The sequence below is a fragment of the Alnus glutinosa genome, chromosome 14 (assembly GCF_958979055.1).
Source record: "Alnus glutinosa chromosome 14, dhAlnGlut1.1, whole genome shotgun sequence".
Classification (NCBI taxonomy): domain Eukaryota; kingdom Viridiplantae; phylum Streptophyta; class Magnoliopsida; order Fagales; family Betulaceae; genus Alnus; species Alnus glutinosa.
The window spans coordinates 2,406,922-2,427,283 of NC_084899.1; the positions used below are offsets into that span (position 1 = coordinate 2,406,922).

General features: G+C 39.2%; 1 protein-coding gene across 1 annotated transcript; it reads left to right on the plus strand.

Annotated features, from left to right (window-relative positions):
• Window positions 1-332: 332 nt before the first annotated feature.
• Window positions 333-20,092, plus strand: LOC133857039 (uncharacterized). The gene is made up of 22 exons (XM_062292139.1): window positions 333-1,452; window positions 1,971-2,086; window positions 8,166-8,374; window positions 9,197-9,316; window positions 9,664-9,792; window positions 9,885-10,010; window positions 10,390-10,445; window positions 10,522-10,621; window positions 10,749-10,866; window positions 11,213-11,422; window positions 14,570-14,900; window positions 15,287-15,380; window positions 15,739-15,847; window positions 16,151-16,422; window positions 16,554-16,681; window positions 16,867-17,101; window positions 17,692-17,880; window positions 17,998-18,287; window positions 18,369-18,552; window positions 18,657-18,899; window positions 19,457-19,542; window positions 19,666-20,092. Exons 1-22 carry the CDS (start codon window positions 620-622, stop codon window positions 19,811-19,813), a joined length of 4,326 nt encoding a protein of 1,441 aa, XP_062148123.1. The 5' UTR covers window positions 333-619; the 3' UTR covers window positions 19,814-20,092.
• Window positions 20,093-20,362: the final 270 nt, after the last annotated feature.

A 20,362-nucleotide genomic window follows, 5' to 3' on the forward strand; every position in this document is an offset into this window, starting at 1 on the left:
AACTAAGTTAAACCCCAATGCCAATTACCAATTAAGGCATTCCTAATTCGAATCCCCTTTTCCCTCTTGTGTGAACATGTAAAAAAAAAAAAGAAAAAAAAGAAAAAAAGGGCATTCCTAACTCAAGAAGGGTGGGTTTGAACTTCAAAACTGAAAAATAGTTTAACTGGGTTGTGTATGGGTTGGGCTACGAACCCTTCAGGCTTCAATAGCCCGGGCCTTAGTTTTGGCCTTTTATCCAAAAAAAGAAACTAAACCCAAGCCCAAATTCTGGCAACACACACGTGCCATGCACACGAACCGTTTCTTTTCCATCTGTTCTTCTTCCCTGTGCAGCTGTAGTCTGTTTCCGTTTCCCTCTCAGACCATTGATCTTTTTCTCTCTCTCAGAATTTCTTAAATTTCCTAAAAACTCTCCTTCAACTTCACGTAATTGAAAATTCCCCCCAACTTTTACGTAAAAAACCCCTCGATAGTTCAATTTAATTCAATCCCCTCCACAAGCTGAAAATTCCCAAAACCCATCGTCTTTCTCGGAATTGGGTTTTAACTTTTACCTCCACATCAATCTAAAAAATTTAGGGTTTATTCGTCTCTGTGATGACTCTCACCTCCTCCAATGGCTTACAATTTCTCACCACACGCACTCCATTTCTTTGCTCTTAGCGTCCTCGCCCTCTTGACCACAAACCCTAGCCTCTGTGCCGATTTCGGCGATGAATTCTCGATCATCGGGTACGGTTTCGACGCCTTTCACAGCGATTACACGCCGCCGGCGCCGCCTCCGCCTTCTCAGCCGCAGCACCCGCCGTCGCTCACGTGCGAGGACGATCTTTTTGGCACTGGATCCCTCAACACCACGTGTGTGCTCAATTCTAGCATAGTTTTCATAGATGACGTGTATATAGAAGGAAATGGAAGCTTATATATAGGTCCTGGTGTGAGTTTGAGCTGCCCTGTGTTGGGTTGCTCGATTACGGTGAACATGAGTGGGGGATTCAGTTTGGGTAACTATTCGACTATTGTCGCCGGGTTGGTGAGTGTCCATGCTTGGAATGCGAGTTTGTTTGAGGGGTCGATTATCAATGTGACCGCATTGGCGGGTGCGCCCCCGGCACAGACCAGCGGCACCCCTGACGGGGTGCAGGGTGCGGGTGGAGGGCACGGTGGGAGGGGTGCAAGCTGTGTGTCGGATAACACGAAGCTTCCGGACGATGTGTGGGGTGGGGACGCTTACTCATGGTCGTCACTGGACGCTCCTGTGAGTTATGGAAGCAAGGGTGGGACGACTATGAAAGAAGAGAATTATGGTGGGGAAGGAGGTGGGAGGATTTGGATTGAGGCTAATACTACAACTGAGGTTGGTGGGGATCTTTTGGCAGACGGAGGTGATGGTGGTGAAAAGGGTGGAGGAGGATCTGGGGGCAGCATTTTCGTTGGAGCTCAAAGAATGTACTTATCTCTCCCTATAGAAATTTTTTAATTTGGAACTATCCTTTAGTAATGTTTATGAAAATTGTATGCGTAATCGATCATGAATTTGTTATGCTATCGGTTTGTCTTTCAGGTTTGCTGTTGTCATACTTTTTTTATGGTCACCATGTGCTATGTGTTTCCCTTTGATCTCATTATGATTACGTCATTGCTAAATCTAACCGTGCATAATTTGTTTAATACTAACATCCCAAGCTAGAGAAAGAACACTTCTAGTAGTATATGATTTAGGAACAAGGCTTTTACATTTACATTTACATTTTATACTCCAGATTATCTGCAAATGTTTTAATTACAATACATAGTTTAGAGTTTTAACCTATGTCATGGACTTCTGATGGACTCCAAGTTGACCCCCACATTCTTGTCCTTTGGGGACCTTATAGTTAATTGTATAGAGATACTTTCCTGTAAATTATCATCTATAAGTGGATTGAAAACATTCTCAACTAATGATATCGTGTTGTGAAGAACAGGACTGGAAGTGGTAGGATAAGTGCCACTGGGGGTAATGGATTTGCTGGAGGTGGGGGTGGAAGAGTTTCCATCCACGTTTTCAGCAGGCATGATGATACACAAATCTTTGTTCATGGTGAGAATCAGATTATTTTTTATTATTTTGTTTTTTGATCTCAAGGGAAAGATTCTTTTTAATGAATAGATCCGATCACGACTTCGAATATGGAATTCAAAGGGATCAATGGCTTTATAAAGTTCCTTTTTCTGGTCATTTGGGTGAAGAACTCATATTTGAACAATCATTTGAGCTCTCTAACTTATGTATATTACGACTGAAATATACATTATGATCTACTGTTTTTTTCGCACATTAATGTTAGTGAAAGATATCAATTAATATGAGGGAAAAAGGACTTATCAAAAAAAAAAAAAAAATATGAGGGAAAAAGGAGAAAGATATGGCTATTCAGAATTTTTTTTTTTGTTAGGGGGGGGGGGGGTGGTGGTGGTTAATACATTGTGGTTTAGTTTGTCATGCACATGTTTTATGAATAGAAAGGTAGGAGTATGCATAAAATGGGTGCTTTTGTTTAAGATGGACTTTTAGCACATGATAAACCAGTAAAAAGCAATTTTATTAAAAAAGCGTAAGGCGCCCCAGTATACAGGCAGTATACGAGAAGCACTAGCAAACCCAAAACCCAAGAACACGCCCAAAAAAAGCATAAAGCTTTATCTACACAATTATCAGCATGGATGGTATGGCGTAAAGTCCTGATAATCAACAGAGAGTGCACAAATCAAGTATGCTATTAGACTAGATAAATCTTTATCATTTGATAAAGATTAATCTATCTAGATTTGAATATTAGATGAGTCCTAGTTTATCTAAACTATCTTGATAGTCATCTACAAGCATGTTGTATAATTTTAGGTTTCTACTTCTAGTCTTACTAAGCTTATCTTTTGATAAGCTTTTATCTTGTATAGTCTTATTAAAGGACTAACTCCTTATTCCTATATATGAAGATCACTGACCTACAGTTTAGGTAGGCAGAAACATCAAACAATCATAAACTCTATATGGTATCAGAGCCAATCAAGACAAACGTCTATGGCCACTCCCCTTCCCATCTCCGAAACTACTTCTTCTCAAACAGCGCCTCCTGTTTCCCACCCACCTCAAATCAATTCTTCTGCAAACCTAATAGCACTTCAAAATGTGCATCATTATATTTCTGAAAAGCTCAACCAAGATAACTACATCCTATGACGATTTCTTATGGTTCCGTTCCTTGAGGGCCAGAATCTCTTCAGCTAAGTCGATGGAACTCATCCACGGCCACCTCAACTTCTTCCCGATCCCACTTCCGGTCTTCTACTTTCTAATGCGGAATACCAGTCATGGTATCATCAAGACAAAATGATCTTCAGTGCCATCATCTCCGCCCTTTCGGTTGAAGCCTTACCACATGTTATTGGTCTTTCCACCTCTCAGGAAGTCTGGCTCACCTTGGAGACCATGTTCTCCACTCAGTTTCAATCACGGATCATGCAGCTCAAACAGCAGGTTGCTACCTTGAAGAAAGGAACCCTCTCAATCTCCGCTTACTATCAAAAAGCGCAGGGATTCTCTCACCTTTTAGCTGCTATTGGCAAACCCATTGAAGCATCGGAACTCGTCTCCCACATCCTTTCAGGTCTTGGTCCAGAATATGATCCTCTTGTTACCTCCGTGACCACCCGCCAAGACTCCATCTCTCAACGAACTCTACGGTTTTATGCTCTCCTATGAGATGCATTTAGGGCAACACAAATCATCCATTGATTTGTCTATCTCCACTGCTAACACTGCTCAGTGTCAAGGCCTATCTTTTCCTCGATTCAACCATGGTTCTTCCATTGGCCAGCGCAACAGCAACTTCTCTCGCGGCAGAGGCTCTGGCTGAGGACGATTCTCACCTCAGCAATTCTCCTTCTCGGGTCCAGGTTCTTCTCAGTGCCCCACTTGTCAGGTTTGCCATAAACAAGGTCACACTGCCTCAACCTGCTGGTTCCGCTTTGACCAAGGATATCAAGCTGAAACTTCTCCGCTGCATGCCAATCTTGCATCTGCCACCTTTGCATTTGATTCTTCTTGGTATCCGGACACTGGCGCCAACGTCCATCTCACCAATGACCTCTCCGATCTCAACTTAAATTCTGAGGAATACACTGGAACTGACAAGATTCGAGTTGGCAATGGCCAAGGTTTGGAAATTTTACATTCTGGTCGAGGTATCTTGCCTACACCTTCAAACAACTTTCTTTTATCATCATTGTTCCATGTCCCTAAAATCTAGAAAAACCTTATATCTGTTAACCAATTTACACATGACAATCAGGTTTTTATTGAATTTCATCCCACTTTTTTCTGTGTCAAGGACCTCCAAACCCGTCTACTGCTCCTCAAAGGCTCGAGTTGATCCGGTATCTATCCATGACCCTCATCTTGTGATCATTTTTCCATGTCTCTCACTGCCCTCATTGGTGAGAAAGTTTCCTTGGATCAATGGCATCACCGATTGGGTCATCCAGCTTCTCCTATAGTCAGCCAAGTTATCAAGTTCAATAAATTGCCCGTGGTTCCATTCAAGATCAATTCTGTTTGTTCTTCATGTCAACAAGGCAAAAGTCATCGTCTCCCTTTCAGTTTAAGTCCTTCTATTTCTAGTCGCCCTTTGCAATTACTTTTTTCTTGATGTATGGGGCCCTGCTCCACTCAATTCTGTAAACAATAATCGGTATTATCTAAGTATTGTGGATGATTTTAGTAACTATACTTGGTTTTATCCTCTCCAACTCAAATCTGATGTTCTTGCCACTTTTCTACGTTTCAAACTACTTGTTGAAACCTACTTTGGAACAAAAATAACATCTGTCCAAAGTGACAATGGAGGTGAATTGCGCCCTCTTCAAACCTCCCTCACAACAATGGGAGTCTCCTATCGTCCAAGTTGTCCACATATTTACCATCAAATGGGGTCTGTCGAAAGAAAGCATCGACATATTGTCGAAACAGGCCTTACACTTCTTGCCACTGCTAGGACACCACTTTCTTTTTGGGATTCGGCTTTTGAGAGTGTCGTTTATTTAATTAATCAACTCCCATCCAAAGTCACAAAACAGAAATCTCCCTTTGCAAATTTATTCCAAATCTCCCCTGATTATAAATTGTTGAAAATCTATGGCTGTGAATGTTGGCCATTCATTTGTCCCTATAATTCCACCAAACTTGCTTTCCGATCTCAATCTTGTGTCTTCATTGGTTATAGCAAGAATTACCTAGGATATAAGTGCCTTCACATCCCTTCTGGCAAAGTTTATATTGCTCGGCATGTGGTCTTCAATGACAAAATTTTCCTTTTTCACAATCTGTTACCACCCAATCTCCACCTCATCAAATCTCTTCTATTGTCTCTATTCCTCTTATAATTTTAGTAAACAATCATATTCCTGACCCCTGCAGTTCCACACCAGAAAATTCCCACAATACCTTACCAAATTACTCACCTCAACCTCTAATTCCCTTCCACTCTTCAACAACTTCCTCCTCACCTGCACCAACCGAAACCTCACCTATACAGGCCCTAGTTCCTTTAAACCAACCCCCTCCTTCAAGAGTGCATGGCATGATAACTCGGTCCTAGAATCAAATTTTCAAACCTACTAAGTTCATAGATGGCCAAATAAGATATCCTACTCCTCAAGCACTCACGGCTTCACTCCAAAGTCAGGAAGTTGAGCCTACTTGCTACACTCAAGCTAGCAAGCATGCTGAATGGAGAGAGGCGATGAATTAAGAGTTTGATGCACTTCTCAAAAATGGTACTTGGTCACTTGTATCTCCCTCTTCTTCTATGAATATAGTTGGGTGTGCAAATGGGTTTTTCGAATAAAGAGGAAGGCTGATGGGTCTATTGAGCGCTACAAGGCTCGTTTAGTAGCAAAAGAGTTTCATCAACAACCCAGAATTGATTTTTCAGAAACCTATAGCCCTGTAATCAAGCCTATAACCATTAGAACAGTGCTCTCTCTTGCTGTCTCTGCAGGTTGGTCAGTTCATCAAGTTGATGTAAGCAACGCATTCCTCCATGGTAGCCTCCAAGAACCTGTCTACATAGAACAACCTCCTAGATTTCAGCATCCATCTCATCTTACAGCAGTTTGCAAACTGCACAAAGCCTTGTATGGCCTAAAACAAGCACTAAGAGCATGGTTTTGAAGGCTAAGTGCTCGGCTTATAGAACTCAACTTCAAGGGCTCCAAGGCTGATTCATCACTCTTCATCTACAAAGCTAATGGCATTCAAATTTTTGTGTTAATCTACGTTGATGATATCATCATCACTAGTTCACACCGAGGAGCTATATCTAAACTTATACAAGATTTACACTCCTCTTTTGCTCTAAAAGATTTGGGTCCTCTAAACTTCTTTTTAGGTGTTGAAGCTTCTTGGAAATCGAATGGACTTCACCTATCTCAGCAAAGATATATTCTGGATATCCTCGAGAAGACTAATATGGAGCTTGTTAAGCCTGTCTCTACTCTGATGTCCTCATCTACTAATCTCAGCAAGTTTGAAGGATCAACCATTACAGACCCTACACTCAATCGCAGCACGGTTGGATCTCTTCAATACCTATCTCTCACACGTCCAGACATAGTGTTTGCTGTCAACAAGGTCTCTCAGTTTATGCAAGATCCTCGAGAACCTCCCTGGACTGCTATTAAATGCATCTTGCGTTACTTGAAGGACACTATTGAGTGCACTTTTTGCATCCACAAGCTCTCATCTCATCAACTAATAGCCTTCTCGGATTCAGATTGGGCTGGCTGCCCGGATGACCGCAAATCAACATCTGGATGTTGCGTCTTCTTGGGTAAAAATCTGATATCTTGGAGTTCCAAAAAGCAGCCCACTGTGTCATAGTCTAGTACAGAATCAGAGTATAAAGCCCTTGCAAATGCTTCTGCAGAACTAATTTGGATTTAGACTCTACTAAATGAACTTCGGATCTCACTTCCATGTGCACCAACTTTATTTTGTGATAATATAGGTGCCACCTATCTCACTTCCAATCCTATCTATCATGCGTGCACAAAGCACATTGAAATAGACTATCATTTTGTTCGTGATCAAGTTGCAGATAAGTTATTAAATGTTCGGTTCATCTCTGGAAAAGATCAGATTGCTGATGTCCTCACAAAGCCTCTACCTGCTAGCCGGTTCCTTCTCCTTGCTTCCAACCTCAACGTTAGGCCACCTACGTCGAGTTTGAGGGGGCGTATTAGACTAGATAAATCTTTATCATCTGATAAAGATTAATCTATCTAGATTTGAATATTAGATGAGTCCTAATTTATCTAAACTATCTTGATAGTCATCTACAAGCAAGTTGTATAGTTTTAGGTTTCTACATCTACCATCTAGTCTTACTAAGCTTATCAAAGATAAGCTTTTGTCTTATAAAGTCCTATTAAAGGACTAACTCCTTATTACTATATATGAAGATCATTGACCTACGGTTTAGGTAGGTAGAAACATCAAACAATCATAAACTCTATATATGCTATTTGAACAAAAAGGGATTTTTTTTTTCTTCCTTTTCTTCAATTCAAATTTGATGTTTTTCAATAGAAATATTACGTGCAGTTTTTTCAAGCCTGTCCAAGAGAATACTACTTTGTGGACGGTGGATATTCTTTTTTGTTAACTTGATAATTTTTGTTGCTAATACTAGTTGTGGTTTATTGATTGATCAGTTTGAGTGTTTGATCTCACAGACTAGGAGGGAAATGGGTTTAACTCTGGAAGTATTGGGTCAGTGGTGAATTATGAATTCTTAGCTATTTAATACATATATATCCTATTTGTATTTTTAAAATTTTTTTTTTAATTAAACCACATTTAGAGCCAATTACTTTATATCCTATCAGTTGGCCTGGTTTTTGACTATTAAGAAAAAAAAGTTGCCCCAGTTTTTACTGGGTATGATAAAAATATTTGCAGTAGTTTAGTTGCCTGCGGTAATTTTTTAAGATATGGGCCTTGCTGCCTTTTTTCTCCTTACTTAAGAGGAGCTGTGTCGCCATATTGGTTGGGATAATTTATCATTTGCAAGAAATACAACCACATGTATTTTATCTCGTGCTTGCCATTTTGTTTGCAGGAGGAAGGAGTTTAGGCTGTCCTGAAAACTCAGGTGCTGCGGGGACATATTATGATGCTGTACCTCGGATTCTTGTTGTCAGCAATCACAATATGTCCACAACGACTGACACACTTTTGTTAGAGTTTCCTAAACAGCCACTTTGGACAAATGTTTACATTGAAAATCATGCCAAGGCTTTGGTTCCTTTGTTCTGGAGTCGAGTTCAGGTCATTGAAGAAACATATAGTGACCCTATTTTAATGTATTCTGTTTTTATTTCCTATGAAGGTGATGATTGATTTGTTTCTGCTAAGACAAAGTTGTTTCTTTCCCCGGAAGACTTCTAATTATGCATTTACATATCAACATTTACATATCAGCGGTTCAATTTATGAATATTAAATGATAAACTTAGCATGGTAGCTCGAGATGGTTGTCAGAAAGACAGAAACTTAGCATTGCTCCGTAAACATTACTCTTTCTAGTATTAAGAATGATATATATATATATATATATATATATATATATATATATATATATATATTTTGGGGGGGCTGCACTTCAGTCTTGTAGTTGTTGGGTTGTCACATTATGATTTGCTTCTTGTCAAAGATGCTCATCCAATGGTTGTAATACTTACTCTCTTTTTTTTTACTTATCAAAAAGGGTATTACAATCTAATGGAAGCAAGCTAAGATATTTTAAATTATTAGACATTCAGACGCCTGAAGGATTAGATCAAATCTATTAACAATACCTGCAAGTATCATATGAATGCTTTTAAGTTGGTTATTGAGTAATGTGATATGCAAACGTTGATCCAAATTGTTTCATAGAACTCTTCTTAGGAGAAAGGTACACTGTGTGGAATAGGGGGAGAAAATTTAGTTTAAATTGATATGTGGTAGGAGCTTTGGGGAGAGTGTAAATGAGGCAATTGCAGGACAACATTTCTAAGCAAACTATGGTCATCTTTAGTTTTGTCATTTTTTTGAGGTAAGTAGTCATTGTCAATGTGTTTATATTTAAAATAATAATGCATTTTACAGGTTCGAGGGCAAATTCATTTAACATGTGGCGCAGTGTTGACCTTTGGGCTTGCACATGTTGCTACATCAGAGTTTGAGCTAATGGCAGAAGAGCTTTTGATGAGTGACTCTGTTGTGAAGGCAAGTGAGAAGCATGTTTTTTTTTTTGGCTCACCTTTTTCTGATTTTGATTTTTGATTCAGGATTTTCTTTTTAGTGATAATGTTCCACTCTGTGTTTTCCCATAAAAAAAGTCCATTTTACAATTATTATTTTCATACTCCTGCTGTGGCGGTATATTTATTATGCCGGCCGAATGATATAACCTTGTTAAGGCATATTTATCTCTGCATAATCTTTGTAACATTGCCTCTGTTGCCATGTGGAATAGCTTCAATCTTTTTGCATTTCATTCTTCTTTTGTCAAATGTTTATCATGGATTTATTAGTGATATGCTGATCTTCTTGTTACTCCCAAATATATTTAGATATATGGAGCCCTTCGAATGTCTGTAAAGATGCATTTGATGTGGAATTCCAAAATGCTTATAGATGGTGGTGTCGATTCACTCGTGGCAACGTCCTTGCTCGAGGCCAGCAATTTAGTAGTTCTCAAGGTACTTAATCTTCAATATTTTTCTGTTAACTATAGAACCTTGCTTCACGTTGCTTCCACGTAAGAAATCATGTTTCCATATTTGTTTGCCAGGGATCCTCGGTGATACATTCTAATGCAAATTTGGGAGTTCATGGACAAGGTTATTTGAATTTGTCTGGACCAGGAAATCTGATTGAAGCACAACGTCTGATTCTATCATTATTTTTTAGTGTCAAAGTAAGTATTAGGTTCCTCTTGTAGTTTTGAATGTGCAACTTTTCTTAAAAAAATTATTGGTTAGTTTCACTGGTTGGTTTAGTTTTAGGAGATAATCGCTGGAAAAGCTTATATCATATCTGGACATTTTTGCGTTTTTGAGATAATTTTTGGCATAAGTTACCCCTTTGTTTTCTATTTTGGAAAGTGGTGCATACATACATTCTTTTATTTCTATATATGTTTTTCAGTTTAATTCTTTTCCCAGTTTGTTCTTAACTGTTTCTTGTTGTGATTTCTGAAATCTGGTATTTTGTAACTATAACTCCACAGCAATTAAAATTTACCATGTAGCTTTACCCTTTGCTCATGTGGTCAATCCTCTCTTTATAACATGAAGGTTGGACCTGGATCTGTTCTGCGTGGTCCCTTGGAGAATGGCAGTATTAATGATATGTAAGTTATATCATACATAGTGCTCAATGCTGGCATTGCTTATTCAGTTTAATATTCATTCTTTTGAATTTGATAGGACTCCGCGGCTCTACTGTGAACTCCCAGATTGCCCTGTAGAACTACTTCATCCACCTGAGGATTGTAATGTGAACTCTACGCTGCCCTTTACTCTTCAGGTGTTCCATTAGCCAGATTGAGCACTAAGTACTTATCTTGATCAAATTAGCGAGTGGCTCATGTGCTGTGAATCAGAGTGAGGACTTTGTGTTTCTGACAAATGATTGACTTGGCTTGCTGCTGCAGATCTGTAGGGTTGAAGACATCATCATTGAAGGCATTATAACAGGATCTGTTGTTCATTTTCACTGGGTTAGAACTGTGGTTGTCCAATCTTCTGGAGTGATTAGTGCATCTGGGCTGGGTATGATTTTTGCCTCTTTTGTTAAAAACTTTGACACAATGAATGACCGGCAAGTTTATGTAGATTTGAGTGAGAGAAAAAAAGTGAGGAATCGTATTTTTGACTTTGACTCTCCCACTCCAGTCATTGCTTTACTTTTGGTGACTTTGAAAGTAACTGCTCCAACTTCAGCCACTTGAATTTTCGATAACCGACAAATAGAATATATTTCCTTGGAAACATGTTTTCTAATTCTTGACTTTATCACATCATCTGAAAAATTCAATTTTCATTGTTAACTGGCTATGTATTCTAAGTTACATTATGTTCTGTGGATTCTTTTATTGCTTTATTGGACTTTGTGCAGGCTGCACTGGTGGGGTGGGTAAAGGAAGAATTTTTGATAATGGTCTTGGTGGTGGTGGCGGACATGGTGGCAAAGGCGGGGATGGATATTATCTTGGCAATTTTATCGATGGTGGTGTTGCATATGGAGATACTGATCTGCCCTGTGAGCTTGGTAGTGGTAGTGGAAATGATAGCCTTGGTGGTGCAACTACTGGTGGTGGTATTATTGGTAAGTATTTGAATGTGTTCAGTCTGCAATTTTCTTCCTGTTTATGCTCTGTACTCTAGATGAGAATGAAGCAATGTTGTATTAGGTGCCATTTTAGAGGTCTGAAGCCAAGGCCTATTTATATACATTTCTCTGTCTTATTTATTCTTTACTCACACATCCTGCTGCCTCAGGGGCCCCACAGGATCATTAGTTTAAGGGTCACTTGTGAGGTATAGTTTTCATGTTGCAAAACATGCTTTATATCTGTGATGAAACAATAATCACAACAATACACGTGTGAAATTAGGGCAAAAGAGGAGAAAGAAGCTAAAAAATAAGAGAGAAAGAAGTTAGCAAGGGGTAAGCCATGGAAAGAAGAAAGAAAGAGAGGTAGGGGGAAGAGAGAGAGAGAAGGTCGGGGGGAGAGCAGGAAAGATAAGAATCGATTCTTCAATTTTTTTATTCCATCAAGTCTTCCTCCATTGGAGTACAAAAGACACTTAATAGACTGACGACTAAACCCTTGGGCAACACCCATTTATTGAATTACAAGAATACTCTTCACTCTTGAAAATTAAATACTAAGAACCCTTTAATTAATAGGACCTAAATAAAATTAGGTGGACCACTAATTCATGCTTGGCCTCTTGCATCATTGTCCCCTAGTTGAAAAAACTCGACCTTGAGTTTTGAAATGTTGAAAGATATTAAACATATGCTCAGAAAATTTTAGATCCAAGCCCCAAGTCTTGAAAAGGTCCAATCCGCCTCGGTCCAAAACAAATTTTTTTTTTTTTCCAACAAATCCCTGTTGTCACTCTTTGTTGTCTCTCTCATTATTTACTGATGTATTTGACCGCTGACCAAGGGAACACAAACAAACTCTCTTTTACTCCTGTCTCTCGCACAACATCAATGGGAGCACAAACTGGGACATGGATGCAGTGTGGCTAGGTGCGGTTTGGAGCCATGGTTTCTGGCAAAGGCTTTGGTGGTAGAGACAACACAAAGGCAGGTTGAGTATTGTGGCGCTACAATTGTCCTCGTGCTGGCAGAACGATGGCCAGTGATCTCTACATCGGAGTGGGAGGCTAAAATGAGGTCGTTGGCTGACAGAGACAGGTGAGGTGCTGTGGTTCGGTGGTCTGGCGCAGTGGGATGTCAGGTGTTTGGGTGGCAGAAACCGTGCAAAGGAATCTGTCAAGGTGGATGACAGCAGGCCGGTGGTGGATTTGGATGATGCGTAGCGGCCGTAGGTGGGTGATGGGGTAGGTTGCAACTATCGGTGGTGGTTTGTGGCTCTAGGTTGGGTGGGCTCCAATGGGTGGATGTTGTGCGGATGGAATTTCAGCAGCCTTGCATTTTTTTTTTAAGACCTCGGTAATTGAGAATGTGGTGGGTTCCAGCGTGGGTGGGGTTATTGCGATGGGCGTTGTGGTGGACGGTACGCTAACAGTGGGGTGTTTGTGGTTGGGTGTTTTTGATGGTTTCGACGTGGGTGTTAGATGGCGTTGCGGTTAAAGAATGGTTTGCCAATATGGGTTTTATGTGACTGACGGAGACACCGGGTTTTGGGGGTGTGGCTTTGTGTGGTTGATGAAACTTTTTGTGGTTGACGAAAATGAAGGTGGTGCAGGGGTGTGGCTAGCTTATGGTATATCAAATCACGTGATTGTTGGTAGAAAACAATCGCAGAGGCTCTGATGCCAATTTGAATGATGCAAGAGGCAAAACATGAAATATTGGTCCACCTAATTTTATTTAGGTCATATTAACAAATGGGTTATTAGTATTTAATTTTCATGAGTCAAGGGTATTTTTGTAATTCAATAAATGGGTGTCGTCCTAGATTATGTTAGGTAAGTTCATCCCCACAACATCCACCCATCGGAGCCCAGCCAGCCTAGAGCCACGGACCACCACCGATAGTTGCAACCCACTGGCCTCTACCCATCAACCAAATCCATCACCACCCTGCCGTCATCAACCTAGATAGATTCCTTTGCATAGTTTCTGCAACCCAAACACTCGACATCCCACCGTGTCTCACTTGTCTCATTCAGCTCATGGCCCAAATGGTCTCATTTCAACTGCTCACTCCAATGTAGAGATCATTGCCATCGTTTCACCAACACGAGGATGGTTTTTAGCGCTGCCGCACCCAACCTGCCTTTGTGTCGTCTCTGTCGCCAAAGCCTCCGCCGACAACTGCGACTCCGAACTGCTCCTAGCCGTGCTGCATCCACGCTCCAGTTCGTGCACTGATGCTGTGCGAAAGACAAATAATCAAGTGTCTATTTGTGTTCCCTTGGTCAGGGGTCAAATACAGAAGGAAAATAATGAGAGAGACAGCAATGCATGACAACAGGGATTTGTTGAAAAAAAAAAATGTTTCAAACCAAGGCGGATTGGACCTTCCTTTTCAAAACTTGGGGCTTGGGTGAGCATATGTTTTTAATCTTTCAGCATTTCAAAACTTGAGGTCGAGTTTTTTCTAACCAGGAAAGAATGATGCAAAAGGCAAGCATGAAATATTGGTCCACCTAACATTAGTAATTTTTAAGAGTCAAGGGTATTTTTGTAATTCAATAAATGGGTGTTTTCCAAGGGTTTAGTAAGTGAGTCTCTTTACGTGTAATTTGTACTCCATTTAGGAAGCAAACTTAATGGAGTAAAAAAATTTGAAGAATTGATCCTTCTCTCTCCCTCTATCTCCTTGGCTTCTTCTGTCCCCATAGCTTCGTCTTTCTCTCTCCCCTTTAGCTTCTTCCCCCTACTTTCTCCTACTTTCATTCTGTGATTCTGGTAATTATTGTTTGTCCTGCATCAGCTTGAAGTTAGCTTGAGGCACACAGACATCGATCCTATGTTAATGGTCTTATGACACCAACAAAAAAAATGGTTAATTACACTTAGCCCCCTTCAACTACCACTCATTTACAGATTGCCCCCACAAAAAAATGGTCTCAATGTTTTGTTTTTTGCTGGTGTACACATTCTGATAGTAGATTAACATTACTATTATCATTTTTTTTAGTACCTTTCAAGTCCAATGACCTTTTTTGCCTCTTAGTATTGATTTTCATGCTCAAATTAGATGTTGGTTTTTATAATGTATTTCCTGGATAGATAATCATAGCCTTATATATTCTCTTATGTTTACAGTCATGGGTTCAATAGAGCACTCATTGTCAAGTTTGTATCTCAATGGTTCACTTAGAGCTGATGGAGAAAGCTTTGGAGAAGATATCGGAAAGCAAGATGGTATGACCAGTTCAAACATAGGATCTGGGGGTGGATCAGGTGGAACTATTCTCTTTTTCGTTCATTCGTTGGCACTTGGTGATTCTTCTATGATCTCAACTGCTGGAGGACGTGGTAGTCCCAACGGTGGTGGTGGTGGTGGTGGTGGAAGAATTCACTTTCATTGGTCAGATATACCAGTTGGGGATGCATATCTACCCATAGCAAGTGTGAAAGGAACCATTTATGCTGGGTTTGTATTTAATCTTTGTTTGTAATATATAATATATCTGATGAATGAACAGGTTGTGCCAATTCGTTGTCATCATGGCCTAAAAACTGTCTCTTACATAGTATCATTCTCTTCTGTGATGCTTCTATTGCATGTGCTTTTTTCCAAGTAATATTTCTCACCATAAATATTCTTTGAATGAGGTCTTTACTACATTCGGTGATTAGTTTACAAACTCATGGAAGAGAAGACCAATCATTTCTTGGTTTGCTATCACTAAATCCTCTTGCTTTTTTGACATTGTGATGATCTGGTTTTCTCTTCAGTATTACCCCCAGTTTGGTCTTCGCGAAATCAGGCAGGCTCTGAGCCTTTTTTTTTTTTCCTTCCTTTTTCCTTATTTGCAGGGGAGGAATTGGTAGAGGTCATGGTCGTTCTGGGGAAAACGGGACTGTTACTGGGAAGGTCTGCCCAAAAGGGCTTTATGGTATCTTTTGTGAGGTAGATTTCCCATCATCATTCCATGTAATTTTTGGACTTCTTTTTAGGTCTATATGGTATTAGCAATTGTATAATGTCTAAAACGGAGTTTAAAAAAATATATCTTGTATTATTGAATATGTTTAGTGTAGTGACCATAGCTTCAAAACCTCTGTTGACTTCAAGTTTGGTTGATTGCTTTGAATTATTTGATGAAAAGACTTTTGCAACTGTAGCTAGATCCATATATATCATTTTGTTGATGAGATAGTTCAGTCCATATTTTATATCTTCTCCTCAGTGAGAGTTAATTAAGGTTTTCTTTTTTCTTTTAACTTTATACATGTTTTGTTTACCATATGAGCAAATTGTGCTGCAGGAATGCCCTGTTGGCACATTTAAGAATGTCAGTGGGTCTGATAGAGCCCTTTGTCGTCATTGCCCATCGTATGAGCTTCCACATCGTGCCATATATACTACCGTTCGAGGTATCTCTAAATATTTACTCCTGCTCGCTTCTGTGTGCAAAAGGATGACATTATATTTGTTCAAGCTTTATTTTGAGCAGTTTTATCAGAATATATCTTTCCGAGAATTTCACTTGCAAAAAAAAAAAATTTCTTTCCTGAGAATTTGGAAATTGTCATCGAGTGTGATAAAAAGTTTTTTGCTTCCATTTTTTTTTCTCTGTATTCCACCTTCGATGCGATGGTTTTATCATGTAATGAAATATCAAGATCTATTTCTGTGGGTAACTCAGTGGCTTAAATCTCATTTCTATCCTTCAACAGGCGGTGTTACTGAGACTCCTTGTCCATACAAGTGCATCTCTGACAGATTTCACATGCCACATTGTTATACAGCACTTGAGGAATTGGTATACACATTTGGTGGACCATGGTTATTTGGTCTTATTCTCTTGGGTATCCTCATCCTGTTAGCTTTAGTGCTTAGTGTTGCACGGATGAAATATGTTGGTGGAGACGAAATACCAGCCCTTGTTCCTGCTCAACCTGTTTCTCGAATAGATCACTCCTTCCCGTTTCTAGAGTCGTTGAACGAGGTCTGCCTCCAATTTATTCCTTTTGCAAGTCATGCTTTCTCGTCTGACATGCCTGATCAAATATACACCAACTTATGGAGTCTGCTGCGGCTGGTCACACATTGTTCTAAAGGTGATAATTTGTTTTTTAGGTCTTGGAAACAAATAGAGCCGAGGAATTGCAGAGTCATGTGCATAGGATGTACTTCATGGGGCCAAATACTTTCAAGGAAGCTTGGCATCTACCTCACTCCCCTCCTGAACAAGTAAAAGAGATTGTGTAAGCTCTCTTCTCTGATGTACAACGAATTGGTGGTTACATTTCCGTTGAACATGACACCTAGTTTTGTGCCATGATTAAACTACTGTGTACAAAGATTTGAGTTTTTTTTTGTTCATAGCTTTGTATCTTGCAGTCTTAATTTATAATAATAACGTTGCTTAATTATTTCATTTTCATGGCAGTTATGAGGATGCATTCAATAGATTTGTGGATGAGATCAATGGTTTAGCTGCTTACCAGTGGTGGGAAGGATCAGTTTACAGCATTCTCTCTCTCCTTGCTTATCCGCTTGCATGGTCATGGCTACAGCGGTGTCGAAAAAAGAAATTACAGCAACTTCGTGAATTTGTTCGATCAGAATATGATCATGCATGCCTACGTTCTTGTCGTTCACGTGCTCTCTATGAAGGACTTAAGGTTAATTTTTGTAGAAAATCTATTCCAATTTTTTCCTTACATTTATAAATATAGCTTTCTTAGGAATTAATTAGGTTTTAGGATGTTAATACCTACAAAATATATTGTTTTTGTTTTGCACAGCATTATTACCTGTCTCCAGGTTTTCTACTTTCAAATTACCAGACTGTTTTGTTGGATTTTAAAGTTTGGAAGTCAATAAAAGGTTTATTTATCTTTTGTGAAGGAAGTCTATCTTCTTCTTGGTAGATTTAGAAATTTTATTAAGAAACTATATCCAGGACTTACATTCTTGAATAATATTACGTACCAAGCCCACAAAACCTCTGGAAGTAGATGAGGCAACATAACTCTTTCTGCATGTTTGTGAACAAAAACAAAGATTTCTGCTATGGCATTGTCAATCTTCATACTTGACAAATTCTAACAAAGCTCAACAACTCAATAACTGTTTAATGTGTCTACCTCATTAGTATATAAATTTGTATTGTGCTGATGAGCTCTTGCTAGCAATCATCTGTTTGCCTGACAGAATACCTTTTTAATGGATCAACAATTCTCGTGTTAATGTTTATCGTCTTATATTACAGGTAGCTGCAACTTCTGATCTGATGCTTGCTTATGTGGACTTTTTCCTTGGTGGGGATGAAAAGAGAGCTGATCTTCCTCCTCGTCTTCATCAGAGATTTCCAATGACTCTAGTTTTTGGAGGAGATGGAAGTTACATGGCTCCTTTTTCTCTACACAGTGATAATACTCTTACCAGCCTTATGAGTCAGGTTTGGCTTCCATAAAGTTCTAAGCTGCCCTTTATTTAGTTTTTGCACCCATATATCACGTATTGGTGCAGTTCATGGAATGGATTCTGTTGATTTTTACGTTTGATCACCTTTCAGTCTATTCCACCTACCATATGGTATCGACTTGTGGCGGGTCTAAATGCTCAACTACGCTTAGTTCACCGTGGACACCTAAAAATATCTTTTGGGCATGTTATAAGCTGGCTTGAAACCCATGCAAACCCTACTTTAAGTACATATCGTGTACGTGTTGATCTCGCTTGGTTTCAGCCTACAGCTTCTGGATATTGCCACTTTGGACTTCTGGTATGTGCTATTGAAAATGAAAGTGCCCAGCCATCAATTGGAAGTCAAGATACTTCATCGCTACCCGAGCAACATTCATGGTAACAATTTGATTTTGATTTACTTTGTTGTTTCTGGTTATAAGTTGTTATGTTCAATTTTCATTCCTCGGCAATTTTCAGTTTGCACAGAATTCATATGGTTGATCCACTTGTTGATTTGAGAGTCGGTGAGCATTCAATGACGTGCAAGAGAAATTTTGGAGGGATTCTACATGCCAAGAGCTTACGGATGCTTAAACAGAAGAAGGCTATATGTTTTCCCTTCTCTTTCATAGTTTATAATACCAAACCTGTCGGCCATCAGGTAGTTAAAATGCTTTTATAATAATAATTTCCTTATTATAAAATCCGGTTGTTTCTTTTGAATGTTATTTTAATCCTCTCTCTCTCTCTCTCTCATTTTTGCAGGATCTAGTTGGTTTGGTCCTCTCTATAATACTACTAGGAGATTTTAGTTTAGTCCTTCTTACTTTGCTACAAATGTACTCTATTTCGCTGTTGGACTTCCTTTTAGTTCTGTTTGTCCTTCCTCTTGGCCTTATATTTCCCTTCCCAGCTGGAATCAGTGCTTTGTTTAGTCATGGACCTAGGCGGTCGGCAGGTCTTGCTCGTGTATATGCTCTGTGGAATATCACATCCTTGATCAATGTTGTAAGTTGTTGTCAACCATGTTTTCAGTATTCAATAAAGAACTTGAAAATAATGAATGCACAAAGTCATATAGGGTGTTCCAGAAATTTTCCAGTCGTTTCTAATCCTTAAATTTTTTTTTTCTTTTTAATTCCAGGAAGATATTTCTTTTTGTTAATATGATATTCATCACCATGCTAGTGGCATGATAATTAACTTTTTTGGTTATTTTAGAATAGATTGTTTATGAAAATGAATGGGATTAGTTGTCTTGACCAAATGGTTATGTTCTGACTGCTGTTGAAGTGATGGATGCTTTTTTGTCTGACGAATAGGGGCCTCGCCTACATTGCACTAAGGCACGTTATGCCAAAAATAAATTGGATAACCAAAGATTTTGCATCCATTAATGTTATTGTAAACAAGTACAATTGACTGCTGAAACTGCTTCTATGTATACCAAATGCAGCCTAGGATTCTTCTGATTGCTTTTGGCTATTTAGTATGCTACCATAAAGATACACTAAATGTTACTTTTACGATTCTAATACTCTTGAACATATTTCCTCTTGTAACAGGTAGTTGCTTTCTTGTGTGGTTTACTTCACTATACTACCCATTCAACTAAAAAGCATCTAAACTTTCAGTCCTGGAATTTTAGCGTGTAAGTAGCTCGTCTCGTACAAGCTGACATGGCAATAATTGATTGTATGGTTGTCAGTTATAGTGAATGTAGCTGCTCAACTAATCATAGTCCGAAACTTTTCTGTGTTGGTGGGAAATGCAGGGATGAAAGTGAATGGTGGATGCTTCCTTCTGGATTAGTGCTGTGTAAAATTATCCAAGCACGACTCATCGATTGCCATGCGGCTAACCAGGAAATCCAAGACTTCTCATTGTATAGCAGTGACCCCGACGTGTTCTGGCAGTCGTGAGGCGTTCCTTGTACAGCCTAAAAGTGCCCTTTTTTTTGTGTGGCCCTAATCATTTTTTCTTACATAAATCTTGGGTTTCAGGTAACTTAACGCATAGGATATAATTTTGAGAGGATTGGTAAGTGGTGCATACTAGAGGACTAAATGGAGAGAAATAGAGTCATAGAGACATCAAATCTTGTAGCCCCTGTTAACATGTTGTAGAAGTTTTCTCCAATATATTTGAAAATAGGCTTTGTCTGTTACCAGTCCAAGCCTGCTCAGTCCCTCAATTACAAATTCATGGTTAATATTTTCTGAAAGATCCCAAGATTTTGTTTGTATATAATAATGCATCCGGCATACAGACCTCCAGAAAATCCCAGGTACACATCAATGACTCTTTGAAAAGGATTTATATATAATCCTTTTTTCCTTTCTAACGACCAACTATTCATAAGTCTCCTATGGCTAGTTCTTCTTTTTTGAACACAGTGCCTTCTTCTTCTTTACTGAGAATCAATCCCCAAAGGGGTTACACAACCAGAAAGCCATTACAAAGAACAAAAG